Source organism: Juglans microcarpa x Juglans regia, chromosome 5D (genome assembly GCF_004785595.1).
Source record: "Juglans microcarpa x Juglans regia isolate MS1-56 chromosome 5D, Jm3101_v1.0, whole genome shotgun sequence".
In the NCBI taxonomy this organism is placed as follows: Eukaryota; Viridiplantae; Streptophyta; class Magnoliopsida; order Fagales; family Juglandaceae; genus Juglans; species Juglans microcarpa x Juglans regia.
Genome location: NC_054602.1, coordinates 9,610,255 through 9,626,473, shown reverse-complemented (window position 1 = coordinate 9,626,473; position 16,219 = coordinate 9,610,255). Strand labels below are relative to the sequence as shown.

At 36.4% G+C, this 16,219-nt stretch overlaps 2 protein-coding genes across 4 annotated transcripts; one reads left to right on the top strand and one right to left on the bottom strand.

Annotated features, from left to right (window-relative positions):
- The first annotated feature begins 4,076 nt into the window (after nucleotides 1-4,076).
- Nucleotides 4,077-8,157, top strand: LOC121265214 (heterogeneous nuclear ribonucleoprotein 1-like). 2 transcript variants are annotated; one of them, XR_005940636.1, is made up of 5 exons: nucleotides 4,077-4,400; nucleotides 4,520-4,651; nucleotides 4,914-5,135; nucleotides 6,329-7,594; nucleotides 7,634-8,157. XR_005940636.1 is itself a non-coding variant. In XM_041168747.1 (5 exons), exons 3-5 carry the CDS (start codon nucleotides 4,914-4,916, stop codon nucleotides 8,131-8,133), a joined length of 1,419 nt encoding a protein of 472 aa, XP_041024681.1. In that variant the 5' UTR covers nucleotides 4,079-4,400; nucleotides 4,520-4,651; the 3' UTR covers nucleotides 8,134-8,157. The 2 variants fall into 2 exon arrangements, 1 of the variants encoding a protein (XP_041024681.1); XM_041168747.1 differs by having other exon boundaries at nucleotides 4,079-4,400; nucleotides 6,329-7,511; nucleotides 8,120-8,157.
- Nucleotides 8,158-9,266: 1,109 nt separating this feature from the next.
- Nucleotides 9,267-12,954, bottom strand: LOC121265212 (inositol transporter 4). Of its 2 annotated transcripts, none has more exons than XM_041168746.1 (6): nucleotides 12,819-12,954; nucleotides 11,769-11,946; nucleotides 11,240-11,646; nucleotides 10,977-11,084; nucleotides 10,005-10,610; nucleotides 9,267-9,907 (listed from the first exon to the last, which is right to left on the bottom strand). In XM_041168746.1, the coding sequence occupies exons 2-6, from the start codon at nucleotides 11,902-11,904 to the stop codon at nucleotides 9,452-9,454; spliced, it is 1,713 nt and encodes a 570-aa protein (XP_041024680.1). In that variant the 5' UTR covers nucleotides 11,905-11,946; nucleotides 12,819-12,954; the 3' UTR covers nucleotides 9,267-9,451. The 2 variants fall into 2 exon arrangements, with proteins under 2 accessions (XP_041024680.1, XP_041024679.1); XM_041168745.1 differs by lacking the exon at nucleotides 12,819-12,954 and adding an exon at nucleotides 12,158-12,379.
- Between the last annotated feature and the right edge of the window lie 3,265 nt (nucleotides 12,955-16,219).

The following is a 16,219-nucleotide window of genomic DNA, read 5'->3' as shown; positions in this document are numbered from 1 at the left end:
AAAGATTAGTCTCAGTAGAACTAAAAAGTAAAAACAAATCAAAGAAGAAAAATAAATGTCTGATCTATGCATAAGTTTTACTAATAAAATTTATAAGTTTAATGTAATTTATTAGATTCTAAAAAATTAAAAAAATATATTATTAAATAAATCTAACATATTATATTAAATAAAATTACTTTTTATAAGATTTACGTGTAGAAATAGCCCTTCTCGACCAAATATGGTACGAGAATGGAACCTGAAAAACTGTTCAAAATCATTGCGGTGTGGTCACGATTGATATTTAATTATTTGAAATTGTTCCTGTGTTTGCCCTCGAATTGCTGTGTTTGAGATCGTCGTTTTTGCCCCCATTCGAGACAGTAATATTTGAATGATCAAGTTTGATTTAATCACCCCAAAACTTCCCTATTTGTAAGTTTTAACTACAGGCCCTTAGATCTCGCAATTAATACGTTTTCTTATTTTGACAACTTTCTACAACACAACTAGTAAATTTCTTAATTTAGGTTTCAGACTTCAGAGTGTTTTTTTTTTTCTCGGTAAGTTAAGTATTTATAGATAAACTAACAGATATAAGATACAAGTTCGGTAGAATGGGAGTCTCCTACAGTCTTCCCAAATGCAACACACATTACAACACAAAAATAACAAAACAAAGTGGGTGATCGGAGCTAAAAAATTGACTCCCACCCAATTCTCACGAGGAAAGACCGCTTGGTGACGGTTTTTAAATAGTCTGATAAACAGACTATAAAACTGCAACTAGAAGCCTCAGTACAAAGGGGTGTGCTGCAACGTGTTGGTCTAGATTGACTAAAAGGAACTATCACATCCACTTTCACTTGATCATTGGTTAGGGAAAACGAGAACATAGTGTAACAACCAAAAACTCTGTCAAATCGCCAGAGAGGGGGTGTTATTGGCGGTGGCAGCGCGTGCAGGTCATGCGCCATAGCTGGAGTGAAAAGAACAGTCGAATCTGAAAGATCCAAAACCGAAGATCTTAAAATTGCCACGCGTGGTGGCAGAGTGTTCTCCAAGGCGCGACGGCGCGTGAGGATCACTCATAGTATAAGCCGCACGTGAGGCGAACGCGTTGCACGGATGGGGGGATTTCTTTCGCCAGATTGACGATCGGCACCTAGAGAAGCTGAAGAATGGGAGCGTGTCCACCCTAGGTCGCCGGAAAGCAGGAGATTGACAAAGATGAGTGGTGCTACCGGAAAACTATAAAAACAAGGAAAAAATACAGATAAACGGAAATAAACGAAACTAAAAGCGAGGAGGGGAGGTGGGTGGAGCCGAAGCATCAACCCTCCTCCCCCGGTGAACGAAAATACTTTCTGGGAGTGATGATGGAGAGAAACGACTGGGAGAGTGTTTGTTTAATCAAGCATAGGTATTTTTTTTGCATGAATTATGTTATATATAATCATTTTTACGTATTTTTTATATTATCTATTAATGTGATTGGCTGAAATAATTATTTTATATTAAAAAAATGATACAGTTAATTACATTAATAAAATATAAAAAAAATACATAAAAATAATTGTGCATAAAATTTTTACTTTTATATAGAAACTAAGAAATACAATGTAGGTGTTCAGAATTCTGCAAAAAACGACATGAACCGACCCTTCGAGTTTCGACCCAATTAAAAAAGTTGGGAATATCAGACCGTCGGCCCAGTTTGCGGAAGAATATATTTTTCAATTCTGACTTATGTCGGCTTGGTGGGAAATTTGTGACTCATGTCTGATTATGTGTGTTGTGAGAATATTATTTTCTTGTTTTCGTTAGTTATTTTCATACTTTTTTTATATATATTTTTTAATACTTTTAAATATTTTTTTTTTTAAATTTACAATATCATTAAAACACACTTTCCTAATCACCAAGTATAAACAAAAACAAACAAAACAAAACAAAAAGACAAAAACAATACAAGCAGTAGTTCTAATCGGGAGTTGGGATTGGAGCTGGGAGCGGGACGCTTTACTTTTTCTTTCTTATATATTAAAAAAAAAATGTCGTTCATAATAGGTAGGGGAGGAGCCGAGTCTGTTCTTTTGAGCCAAGAACAGTACAAGTTTACAACCTATCTTTATGCGTAATTGTACGATAACAATAGATGTGAAGTTTCAGTGTTGTTGTGTTTTAAGTGTCACATTTTTAGGTATACAGAGAAAATGACACTATTTGATTGTTGGCAATAACTTAATTAGATGAGAGGATGTGAAGTGTAAAGCCACCATTGATTGGATGGCAGAAAAATATATTTTCTCTTAAGAATTTTAAAGCCACCATCAAACTTCATAGATGTTTTTGTGGGTTTTGATAATGACATTGATGTAATTAGGATTAGGTTTCGGCTGTCTACAAGCATCATACATGAATGAATTAGTGTGTAAGTCTCATGCACTAACAAAAATGAGATGGAGTTAATTGTAAGCATATTGATCGACAACTAAAAAACGGATGGAATGTGTTTGTGATAGCGATAGGGCGACGTGTGAGGCTCATGAACAGTTTTAATTGAAATTTAGATGGTAAAAAAATGTTAGATCAATAACAGAGAATAAACGATTAAGGTGCATAAAGCATGATAGAAAACTCAAAAGCATTAGCTCTATCTGCAACTATTCGAGAAGGAAAAAAGTTAAGAAAAAATTACAAAAAAAACTTAATTCTTCACGTGTTAGTTATTGATATATTAAAAATCATAAAATTTAAAATGAAAAATTTGAATTTTAAAAAAAAAACTAGCAAAATAAATCTTGTAAATAAAATTGTAAAAATATACAACACTAACAAAAAAAATGAAATGGTACTTGGACGAGAAGGAAAATAAAAGGAAAAGAGTAACGGGGATCAAGGTCATGACTCAAAAATTTCAATTTTTTTTTTTTTAAAGCGAGAGAAACAGTAAATACTAATTATATTCGATCTAAAAGGTATGATATTGATGAATGAACCAGTAATTTTTGTTACTGCATGGTAAATGTCGACCTCGTGAGTCGAAATTCTACCATTGAAAGAAAAGAAAAGCTTACCATCTCATCATTTTTCAACTACATGTAGTAACACTCTAGATTATAATCTCACACGCAAATATTATATATATATATATATAGTGATTAATAAATGAAGGGTGATATTCTCAAGTAGATAAGTGAGCAAGGAGGCATGGGAGAATAATTCTGTAAGATTTGACTGTTTCGAAGGTGATATTTTATTGGCCAACCCACTCTCCTTTGCATTAAAAAAATCCCAAGAGGCTTTGCTCATGGATACAACGTCATGCGTCTATCTATCTGCCTTTTGGTACACTCTCTCTCTCTCTCTCTGTGATGTGATACTGCTCAAGCAATCCCTTCTGTCTTTCACACATCTCCCACTTTTTTTCTTTTTTATGACATCTTAGCTCTTGAAAATTCAAACAATATTACAACGAGAGTTTTGTTATAAATTAATTACTGTTTATATCACATATTTCATATTTATAATTTTTTTTATAAATTGTAAAAATGTTTTTATAAAATATAAGATATTTTTCATAGAATGTAAAGATATAAAATGAAAAATAGTGATTGATGAGAAGAATTTTTCTTTTAATAATATTCTCGTAAACATGCATTCATGTGATTTTGAAGGTCCATCTATCATTTTCAAAAAAACATTCTTTACTTCAAAAGATAAAATTAACAACAAATCCTATCCTTTTAAGTAGCAAATAAATCCTTAAAAAATGAATTCTACCAAGAGATTAACAATAAACTCTATTTTCTCTCTCGTCTATTTTTAATTCCCTCCCATCAAAGCATTTGATTGCTTTTTTATTTTTCCTTGATCGGAATTTATTTCAATATATTCAAACGCAAATAAATAAAGGGAAACACCGTAATTAAAATAATTTCATCAATATATCTTCGAACCTTCTAGAAACCATTTTTGGGAAGTGTACTCCAAAGTCAATAAGTATATGTGGGAAAATAATAAGAGTCAAAAACTATAAATAATAATTAAAACATTTATAATAATTTGTTCTCAAAATCAAAAGGTGAGGATTGAGGAATTCACCATCTTCCCATCGCTCCTACCTTGAAAACTTTGTTACGCGAAAGGATAGATAGCCAAACATCTCTCTCTCTCTCTCTCCCTCTCTCTCTCTCTATATATATATATATTTGTAAATATATATATATAATGCAAATTCCTTCCCTCAGACTAGCCATCCATACAGCTTTGGTTCATTGCACGTAATATTTATAATCAAGAACAACTAAAAAAAGAGAGAAAAGGAGGGCCTCACGCCCTCTTTCTGCTTCTTATGCCTCTTCTCAGATCTTAGATTCTCTCAAAACTTCCCATCTGGTCGTCTTCATTGGGTGGTAATATTTTTCTCTTCAAAATGCATGCCTTTTTAATTTCCTTTCCAATAATAGTTCTGGGTTCTAAATCTTTCAGTCATTCCGTGTTAATTTTATATTGTTTTTATTTTGCTTTTTAGGTGTCCCGGGTGGTCGATCGGTGATTGATCGGTGTATGCTCGGAGGTTCCTGGATTGAATCCAAGAAAACCATTTTTTTTTTTTTAATCTTAAGATTAGAGCATCCGAGTTTTCTGTGAATTCTGCGAGGAGGTACAGTCTTTTATTGTTCAATCTGCATTACGTTGTTTGTTAAATGGCTTGTATGTTATATAGAATTCTGTATTCCTCGGAAAGCGACTTTTGGTTTGTGTTTTACCCGGTTTTCAGTAAATTTTGTATTGCTGATTAGATCCGGTGCGTGCTCTTTCACATCTTCATTTGTTTGTTGGAAGTAGTTTTGGTTGGCGTAAAAGCATTTTTATTTTTTATTTTTTAAGGCGAGCATCTTCATACCAATTTATTGGATGTGCAGATGGAAATGGAGCCTGGAAAGCTTTTCATTGGTGGAATATCTTGGGACACAAATGAAGACCGTCTTCGAGAGTATTTCCAGTCTTTTGGAGTAGTAGTTGAAGCTGAGATAATGAAGGATCGAGCCACAGGTCGTGCCCGTGGTTTCGGTTTTGTTGTTTTTGCAGACCCTGTTGTTGCAGAAAGAGTTGTTATGGAAAAGCATGTGATAGATGGCAGAACTGTAAGTTTGCACGTTTGAATTCATATTTTTATTTCTGCTCGCTTTTGGCTCTTTGAATTTAGAACGATACTGTTTTATTGGTTCCCTTATGACATCGTGAACCAGAGTGCCCACTGCATATTTTGGTTTGCGAGTTTATAATTGCAATTCAGAATTGAAGCGCACCCGGATATTCTTTTGTGCATCATGATTCAATGATTCTTTATGTGGGTTTTCTTAAAAAATTAATTTAATGAAACGTTCTCTATTGGTTTTGGAAGCTTAAGTTGTAATGTATGTTTTTGTTCTTTCCTCTTTCTAGGCTCATTCGCAGTAGGTGTTGGTTTTGATTGGGCTTGTCTCAATATTGAGTTCCTAAAAGTATGAGACTCTAGTTTCTGGGTGTATGTGAGTTTCAAATAAATGGGATTACAGAAACTGCTGAGAAAGAAGAGACAATCAAAGTGTTGTCACAGTGCCCATTTGGCAACTTTAGTAACCTTTGGGAAGCTGTTAGTTAATCAGACTATCAATTCTAGAAAGAAGATTATAAGTTTAAGAGGGCTTTTGGGCCAAGCCAATTTGTTTGGAAGGGGCAATTATAGAACAGTCATAGGATGGTGCTGCATTTGCATGAGGACTATCCCTTGGAAAATTGAGAGAGAACTGTAAGAGCTAAATAATTTTGACCAGGGAGTGTTTGTTAGTAGTAATTGTAAGAGGAAAGGAAAAGAAGCTTGGTTGGACAATTACTGATGGTATAATTTGGCCGGCAATAGTCCGGTGATGCTCGCAAATGCTATGCTTACAGTCACTGGCTCATTTAAGTTCAGAAGGTAACTTTTGGAGTTTGTGAATCCTAGTTTGAAACCTTGGAACAATGAGCTTTAGGTTGCCTGGAATTAGAAAATTTAGAAAGAAGATAATGTAGTCTGCCAATATTCTTTCTTGCTCCCCTGAACCTAAGCCTAATTCTTCATACAGTTAAGCATCGCAAGTAATGCAAAGGAACAATAATTTGCGCAAAAGGTATCACGCTCAAGAAGTTCATCAAATCTTTAGATTCTATAACACCGCTGTTGGCATTTGTAGTCACCAATGTCTTCTCCAATCTTACGCTACACATAATTGAATTAAGATTTCACTGTTTCTCTATATTTTAGGCACTCTCTTTTATTTAGTTCATTTTTCATCCTCTTGCTTTCCATTCTCAGGTTGAAGCAAAAAAAGCTGTTCCTAGAGATGATCAGAACATTCTGAGCAGAAAAAATGGCAGCATGCATGGGTCTCCTGGTCCTGCCCGTACAAAGAAGATATTTGTAGGAGGATTAGCATCCACAGTCACAGAGAGCAATTTTAAGAAGTACTTCGATCAATTTGGTACAATAACAGATGTGGTGGTGATGTATGACCATAATACGCAAAGGCCAAGAGGATTTGGGTTCATTACATATGATTCAGAGGAAGCAGTGGAGAAAGTATTGTACAAAACCTTTCATGAACTCAATGGCAAACTGGTTGAAGTTAAAAGAGCTGTCCCCAAAGAACTATCTCCAGGGCCAAGTCGGGGTCAAATGGGTGGATATAACTATGGTCTGAGTAGAGTTAGAAGCTTACTTAATGGCTACGCTCAAGGATACAATCCAAGCTCAGTCGGAGGCTATGGACATAGAGTGGATGGTAGATTTAGTCCAGTTACAGCTGGTCGTAGTGGATCTCCTTCATTCAGTCCTGGATATGGGACAGGATTGAATATTGAGCCCGGATTGAGTCTAAGCTATGGGGGAAATGCAAACCTTAGTTCTAACCTTGGTTTTGGACGGGTTTTGAACCCTTTATATAGTGGAAATTCGAATAGGAATGTTAACCCTGTTGGATATGGTGTGGGAAATGGGGGGAATAGTTCAGTCTTAAGTTCGGTAAGCCGTAATCTGTTGGGGAATGGGAGTCTTAATTATGCTACTAACTCTGCAAACTCCACTGCTCTGCTGGGCCTCAGAAATGGAAGTTCAGGAATAGATTCTTTTGGCAAGATTGGAACACTTTGGAGTTCCTCTCCTAACTCAGGTCAAGGGGGAGGTGCTGGTACCACCTACAGTAGTGACTATCTTAGTTATGGCAGTGGAGAAGTCAACTGTGGTTCAGGAGGGATGGGTTATGGAAGAAACAGTGGAACTGGCGTTTCACCGGTGTCATCAAATGCTGCATCAAATGGTGGTTACATTGGATCCTATGGTTTGTTTTATGGGGACCCAACTTGGCAATCTTCACCTCCAGAACCGGAGGGGTCTGGCTCATTTGGTTATGGGCTTGGAAATGCAGCTTCTGATGTTTTAAGTAAAAACTCTGATGATTATGTGGGTCTTTATAGTGTTACCAATAGACAATCATACAAAGGTAAGATACTTTTTTCCTCTTAATACTATACTTCTTCCCCCCTACCCCTTCTCAATGTTTCATGTTCTCTTTTTACTGAGTTTCTTTAGCAAATGTAATTGATGTAGAGAATGAAAATGATACTTGTCTTCTCTGAGCATATGCATCAGTCATGACTTCTGGTTATATCATGAATCAGAGTTCCCAAAATGTCTTAACACCACCATTATGGCCAATTGTGTTATCGAATTGACTACAATATTTAAATCCATTCTTTATCTGCAATGGGAACATATAAAGTAGGCCATTTAATTTCAGAATTAGTTCTGTAGTTGATCTGATACCAGAATACGGGTTTTCTTCTTTGGCCATTTCCTACCAGATCAATTGGATCCTAAATATAGTTCATGCGTATGACATATACTTCCAAACAAATTTGGTCTACTGCTGGGGATTTTGTGATCTCTCTGCCATCCATGTCAAAATGCCATCTAATAAATTAGGCATGAGCTGATTCTGCAGTCTGCGCCATCTTCTCAATTATTTATTCTGTTGATCTTGAAACAAACTATTTATGTTAGGCTACTCTTTTCTGTTTTATTTATGTCTTTTTTATCGATGTGCTTCAGGAATTGCTGTGTAGAATGACCATGATAAGGATCGCCAGGAAAAATTTATAGGTGGCGTATAATTGGCGAGGAAGGTCGAGTACTCTTAATCCTCGTACAATTTCATCAGTCAGAGGCTTCAGTTTACAAAACATGATTAGAGCCAATTGTTTCACCAGTTTCGAAGTACTTTCTAGAGGACAGTTACAAGGCATTTCTTATATGGTCTGAGCTTGAGTTTAATGGAGGTTTCTTCCTTGGAATTGGATTGAGATTTATTATCAGGTTGCTGAGGTATACCTACACAGATATATGTATCTTGCTTATCTGGCTACACTGCGATACAGAAACGTGCGAGTCTCTTTCTTCCTCGAATTTTTTTCCTTTCATATCAGGCAAAGTTCCTGAAGGTTTTGTGTTTTGGCTGATTGTACCTAATGCCTGGTTGATTAACTAGTTACTAGTGTGATACTCTGAAGGGATTGCCTTTATAGGTACTTATCAAAAAAAAAAAAAAGGGATTGCCTTTATAGGTCCCAGAAAATAATTTACAGCATGGTGAGTCATCCCCTGCAAATCTTTCCTTGGCAATTACTTCGCTTAAGGATATGGATGCTGTTCATCTTGATTGGTTTTGTGGTGGTCGTATTATATTGTTTGGGGATTGGAAGGGTGCAAAAGTGAAAATTACTATTTGTAAACTCAGTAAAGAGCAGCATTTCATTAAGAAAAACCTATTTGTAAACTCATTGATTGGCATAGTCCACTACTATGCCCCTCATCTTGTATTCCCATGTCTAAATGCATGACTTGTTTGTTAATATATGCTGTCATGTTGTATGTTGAAATTAGAGGCATCATATAGGGTTTTGATACCAAAATAAAATCTAAAATCAGATCGTTCTCAAATAAATTGTATTTACACAAATTTTTTAGAAGTACTACAGGTATAAACAGATCTTACAAAAGTAAATCTACAAACTAATATGATTTCGTTATAAAATTAATTTTATAATTTAACTTAATACATCAAATCACATCTTTGTGTAGATTTAAAATATTTTTCTTTTTGAAAAGGCTTAAAAGTGATCACTTGGTTTTCATCATTTATTTTAGTTACTGCTAGGCTTTACTTTGTAAGCATTGTTAATCATAATAAGCATTCTTAAAATGCAAACACAATGATAGTTACGAAAATAACAGCAAAACATAATGAAGAAAAATATCCATAAAAATGTTTTGATTAACAAATCCAGACAGAAGACAGCACTCAGGCACACATAGTTGTTGAGTTGACCGCCTCCTGTGTTGTCTTGTGGCATCACAGGAGCTTCGAGCAGCCACCCCCACCATTTAGTTATTCTCGGATTTCCTACCAAATGGCTTGAAGCCTCTTCGAAGCTCGTTCTCAATCTCCTCAAGGGGCAAGCCTTTCGTTTCCGGCACCACCAGGAAGATGACAATGAGGCCGATGAAGGAGCACCCAGCATAAAGAAGGAAAGTGGCCCAAGAACCCAGAGCCTCGGTCAGAGACAAGAAGGTCATGCTTACAATCAGATTGGATGTCCAGTTAGCCATGGCTGCCATACCTCCTCCAAAGCCTCTGTATTTCAGTGGATAGATCTCTGCGTTCACAATCCATGGCACTGTCCCCATTCCCGGAGAGTAAACTATGATGTATAATCCTAGAAGCACCACAGCCAAGAATCCCAGCTTGCTAGGACAGCCCTTGTCGTACCACACACGATTGCTTCCCCGGCATGTATTTCCGATCGCCTTTTCATTAGCCAAGCAAGCCCCCGGTTGAAACTGATCACAGAACAGAAACAAATACATACATAAATGTCGGAATGTTGTGTAATTTCACGTCGAGTAATCAAAATAATGAGTCCCTGAATTAACTTACTTGATCGCCTTCGCTTGCGCAGTAACCGCACTGCAGCTTGAGGCAGTCCATGCAGTTCCAAGAAGATGTGCTGGGGACAGAAGCGTATGCGGAGCAGGTGCCATTGGGAGCGAAGTGGGTGGAGTCAAAATTATTGATTCCAGGTGCATTCTTAGCTGAGGTATAGAACACGGCGGATAGCGAAACGAGGCCAATAATGATGCAGATCAAAGAAAGGATCATCATTTTTCTTCTGCCATATCTATCGACGAAACACATGCTGATAACAGTGCCTACGCAATTCAGACCAGCTGTGACAAGAGAAAGGCCTAAAGCAACCACTTTGGAAGCATAGCCAGCGAGCTGCATGATGCTGGGGCTGTAATACATGACAGTGTTGATGCCAACAAATTGCTGCACAACTTGAACAGCAATGCCAGCACAAAGCGCCCTTCTCACTACAACGTTTCCCATTGCACTTCTCAACTTCGTGATGAGATTGTTTCCTATGTCTGCCTCAACGGCCTCTTCCGTTTCAATAGATGCCTTTAATAGATTCATCTCTTTTTCAACTTCTTCTTGAGGGTAGATCTTTTCCAGAATCTCCCTTGCCTCTTCTTTCTTGTTCTGATAGAAGGACAAAAAAACAAAAAACAAAAGTTTGGAAGTCTGAGGAAAGTAACCATTTGCTGCCAATAGTGTTTTGGGAATGGTATCATGAGATAATAAAAAGGCTAGGTACTATCTTTCTTAGTTTTTCTTACAAGGCCGATATATAGGGGAGATGAAACCATCTATCTCATATCATTTAATTTCAACTAATAATCTCACTACTATTTACAAATCATTTCAAGTCATCTCATCTCACTATCCAAACGAGCACCTAGTAATCGATCAGTAGTGCTGATCTTTCTTATTCGTTTGATCGATCACTTCTATTAATAATGCATAGCTCCAAATAAGAGAAATAAACAAAGCCTTAATTCATAGTACCATTCTGTACAGCCATCTGGGAGATTCAGGAAGTGATAACATGAGGAAAAACTGAACCAGAGGTGGGATCCCAGCTACCCCAAGCATCCAGCGCCAAGTTCCCGGTACCTGATCAAAAATCAAAGATTTCATGAAATACAATCATTTTAAGAAAACTAATGCGATTAATTAATATTTGGCACCTTCACAAAAATTAAATTAATACATGAATTAAATCAAGCTAATTATTCAGAAGATGAGAAAATATATATGTACGTACGTACCTGAGTAAAGCCAAGATTGATAAGGTAGGATAAAAATTGTCCAAATGTGATCAGGAGACCATTCATGCCGACAAGTGCTCCTCTAATCCTAGCCGGGGAGGCTTCAGATATGTAGAGAGGGGCAGTCATCGATGCCATTCCAACTCCCAATCCAACGAAGACCCGTCCAATGACAATCACCCAAGGAGCTGGAGCAGCAGCCATCACCATCGCACCCACGAAAAATAGAATGTCTGCTGTTAAAATGGATTTCCTTCTCCCGAGGCTGTCGTTCATCCATGCCCCGATGGCTGCGCCGATGATGGCTGCTCCTACTGCCATACTCACTATCATTTCCTGGAGCCATGTTTTCTTGCTCACGGAGTCAAAGTCTTCACGGATATACAGCAATGCTCCCGATATCACACCTTCATATGTCTCAGAAATCAGTACAGAAATAATAATCACATGATCTGAAAAGGAGAAACCAAGAGAAACAAACATGTGTATATATATATATATATATATATATATATGGTGTAGCACGTACCTGTGTCGTAGCCGAAGAGGAGGCCACCAATGCCGGCCGTGAAAGCAAGCCGCAAAATATATGGTGTTTGCCATGTGGTGCGGAAACATTCCGTGAACTCTGTCTTGTCTGCGCGATGGAAACCTCCTTCCACCATTTTAGTGTGAATTTGCAAACCAAACTTATCTCAAACGATGTTCTGCAAAAGATCAGAAACAAACATATTAATTTCGAAAGCTTGCCAAGACATGATCGCTGATATTTATGCCTAAATTTTTCATATGATCGATAACAAAACGAAAGCGAAAAAAAAAAAAAATCAAAATCAGTACCGATCAGTACTGTAATTCAGATTCAAAGAATATCATGGGTTGAAACTAGAATTTCAAAAGCATGCAATCAAAATATACCAATAATACAGTACAATATGCTTGAAAAACTTGAGTTTCAAACGATTGCCCCCGCTCTATCTGGAGCTTTTTCGTCAAATATTGTAATTTCTTTGATGTGGGTTTTTATTATTTTGCTCTTATTCTTATAATAAATCTAAGTACAATTGGAAAAGGAAGGTCCGTGAAATGCGCATACCATATCTCTACCATTGAGAATCCTGGAGAGATCAGACTACTGCTAAAAGAGTAAATTAAAGAGAAAATATTGTATGCAGATAATGCATGCGTGTACAGTGTACACGTGTATCGAGTCATCGACAACCATCTCATGGCTTACTGATTCATCTAATTTTTGGAAGAGTTATCTACGTTACTTTAATGATGAAATTTGGTTTAAAAATAAAATTTTTCTTTTTAGGAATGTGCTCAAAAGATTATCTTAAGTCTTAATTACAAAAGAGATTCTATTTACAGTTGAGCAGAGGATTACTTATATAGTCTCATTGATAAATAAAAAAAAATATTATCTTCAAAAAAATATTATTATAATTTTAAATTCTTTTTAAATAAAATTGTATAGGTTTACACCAACAGTCTCCAAATAAAGACAAAAAAACTATCTGCAATCGCCATGCGTAACCGAAGGGAATCGGTGCCCACGTGGAAAATGAGATGGCACTGTTTCAGTCAAATGGAAAATGATCTGTTTCGTCCCTATCCTTCGTCTTCCCATATACACTCCCTCCCTTTGATCCAAATTCCCTTCTTTACAAATCCGGCTGTATGGAATAAATGGAACTCGAGGTAAATCCGTTTCAGCTCCTTGTAATCCTTGAAAAGAAGACAAGCGAAAAGCAATGTACGCATTGAGGGATTTGACGGAGTGGTCGATGCCTAGACGGTCCATTTGCTGAAAAGTCTCAACAGCCTGGTTGGAGCATTTTGGCCTGGCTGTAGAGTATAATGGTGTGGGATGCAAAACACACGGTTTTGAGGTCGGGGAGGGACTTGAGGTCCTCTTCGAGGAATTGGTGGATGACGTCGAAGTGGTTGGCGCTAGAGAGCTTGGAGACAGAGACGGAGAAGGCGATGCGGTCGAGGTGAGAGTTGGGAGTGAGGGAACCGACGCAGCAGATCTCAAGGATTTTGTGGGGGTTTTGCTCAGAGTACTTGAGGAGGGAGAGGGTGGCACAGGTTTTCTCGTTAGAGGCGAGTGGGGTGGTGGAGTTAGGGGATAAGATCGACGACTTGGAGAAGTGGTGGCGTTGGGCGATGGGGCTTGATGTGAAATCAAAGGAAGTTGAAATCAGATGAAGCAAGAAAAATGTAAAATCAAATGCAGCTGAAAATACATTTGACGGTGAGCTCACTACGACGTGAGCACGGAGCAGTGTACATTGGCAGCCTTGGGAACCTTTGACGGTGAGTTCACAGCTTGAGAACAAGATGGAGAGCTTGGGGTTTTTTCACTACACGGAATGGTTTTGCTTGCTCTTAGTCGCTCGTAGTGGTCTGAAAGGTTTCGCTCACTAGTAGTGGTCTGACGTGGCAAGATGACTCTCCCGCAGTTACCCACCGCGACTGTACGTAGAAGAATTGAATGGAGATTGTATGTAGACTCATTACAAAAATATAGGTTTTGAAGTTTAATAGGACTAGGAAATCGCCGTCAATCCCTGATCTTGTCTTCTTTCCCAATCCGGCCTTCAATTTTCTTCTGATTTTCAATTCACTATTCCTATTTACTCCTCCGGCCCTGCCGTTTAGCGCGTACAGCTGGACGTATTCTATAATATATGAAAAATTTTATACATCATACCAACATCTTATTTTTATTTTATTATATATGATATGACATATTTATTATTATTAAATGATCATTTATTAGATGATGATAAATATGACATATCTTATATAATGAGATGAAAGTAAGATGGTAGTGTGGTGTATAGAATTTATTTTATTTTTTAAAATATTTTTTAAAAAGTTTTAAACATTTATAAAAAATATATATATAAATTCATTAATAATCATTTCTTTAACTGTTAAGAAAAAAAATTGAAATACCAGTCAAACTGACAGGCAAATCCAAACAGTATAGTATCATTTTCCGTTCTGAAAATATTGAGATATATACATAGCATGACTTCTTTCTAAAATGCAGAAAATACGTAGCTAGCAAGAGCGAAAGCAAAAGCATATAATATAATGATCATTTCAGCCAAAAAGAGAGAAAACAAAAGTGCATCATGTGATGAAATTAAGGCATAATTAAAGCCTTTGATCATTACGTACGTACGTACCCACCCAAGTAAGCAGTGGATGATCTGATGATCACTGGCCTGTGCTGATTGATCCTTGACTGAGGATATATCGATATATCCAAATATGAAATAGAATTGGATTGGAGTCGTCAATAAATAAGCTGCTGCTGCTGTTGCTGCTGCTGCTGCTGCTGCTGCTGCTGCATGCCTGCTTTTAATAATTTGTACGTAGCTGGCCTTTGTATGCATGCATGCGCGGAGGGTGGGGTTGTTCGTTCGTTAGAATGGGATCTGTCTTATGTAAATCCAATTTGGTTAAATCCCCTTGGAACCGAATTTATACCACAAATAGAGAAGTAGTAGATCATATCCTAATTTGGTATGAGGCTGACCACATTTATCTCACTCAGTTTTCCCATTTTCTTCTAAATGCCTTGGCGTCAAATGCGCATGCACCAACAATGTTATAAGTTGGATAGGATTGAATAGAAATGCACCAACTTCTTTGAATTCAAAGCCTGTTCCAAGAATATCCTGACAGCTCGATAACTAGCAAACGTTAACTATTAATTACTAATTATCATCACTCTAATCCACCCATGAGTGTTGACATTGCATGCTTGCTCATATATATATATATATATATATATATATAGCTAGACGACTGATTGAGGATCAATATCCATCTCGATCTAGAAGAATTAATTTATCCACTAAAATATATATTGGATCATAAATTAGATCATCATTCTTGTAATTTTATGCTGATCAAATTGCAAACACTTTGTCAAAGCAAGGGGTCCTGTTCCCCATTATTCCTCTTTCATCTCTAAAGTTGACAATTCATACATATAATTATCAAATCGGATTCGAATAATTGTATTGGAGTCAACCTAAATCCAGCCAATTCATGAATAATTGTGTCATGCATCAACCACGATATATATATGCTAGTTTCATTTTGGGTTCATGTTAGATTTGCATGCTGTAACAAAATTATATATCTTGGTCATCACGATCATATCATATCAAATTTAATTAATATCATATATAAGTCAAACATAACTCGATCAATTTAATTAAATGAGTCATATCAATCCCAATCTTAATCTAATTTCGTATTGGGTTAGTATAGACTTATAATATGAAAATATCCAAAATCCTAGTCTACTCAAAATCATTATCTTGTTTATAGCTCGTTCTTATTTCGACTAACCACACTAAGTACTTCAAAAAGATAAAATTCTGCTAAGGTACTTTGGACCAGATGGCATGGCCTTGGTTTCTAAATAGGAGAATCAAGGTTTGATCCCCCCTTCCCATGTATCAAAAAAAAAAAAAAAGATAAAATTCTAAGTCCAATTTCTTACATTTAAAAGATTTCACATCTAAAAAAAAAAATAGTCATTCTTATAAGTTGGTAGAAGTAGGGGTGTAAATCAGTCCGGTCCAGGGGGTGATGGATCGAAATTCGGTCCATCATTTTCTTGGACCGGATCGAACATCCATAGGGACCGGACCGGACTGGTAGCTATTAGTCCGGTCGGTTCGGCCCAATTATTTTTTATTATTTTTTCTTCTTTTTTTCAAATGAATTAATAAAAAATTATTTAAATTACTAAATTAAAATTAAATGAATTATTAATGTGGATTACATAACTAACTCATTAAAAAAATATTTTATATAGTCAATGATAATAAATTAGATAAAAATTACATCATTAACTTATATAATTACTATATAAATAATATATTAAATTATTAAAAATAATTTTAAAATATATATAAGAGTTCAGTCCGGTCCAGTCTGGTCTAA

Coding starts and splice junctions, on each gene's coding strand:
- LOC121265214 (XM_041168747.1), top strand. CDS start 4,914: ATGGAAATGGAGCCTGGAAAGCTTTTCATTGGTGGAATATCTTGGGAC. Junction 5,136..6,328: donor ATGTGATAGATGGCAGAACT/GTAAGTTTGCAC, acceptor TTCCATTCTCAG/GTTGAAGCAAAAAAAGCTGT.
- LOC121265212 (XM_041168746.1), bottom strand. CDS start 11,904: ATGGTGGAAGGAGGTTTCCATCGCGCAGACAAGACAGAGTTCACGGAA. Junction 11,085..11,239: donor TCAATCTTGGCTTTACTCAG/GTACGTACGTAC, acceptor ATTTTTGATCAG/GTACCGGGAACTTGGCGCTG. Junction 10,611..10,976: donor CCAGATGGCTGTACAGAATG/GTACTATGAATT, acceptor TCCTTCTATCAG/AACAAGAAAGAAGAGGCAAG.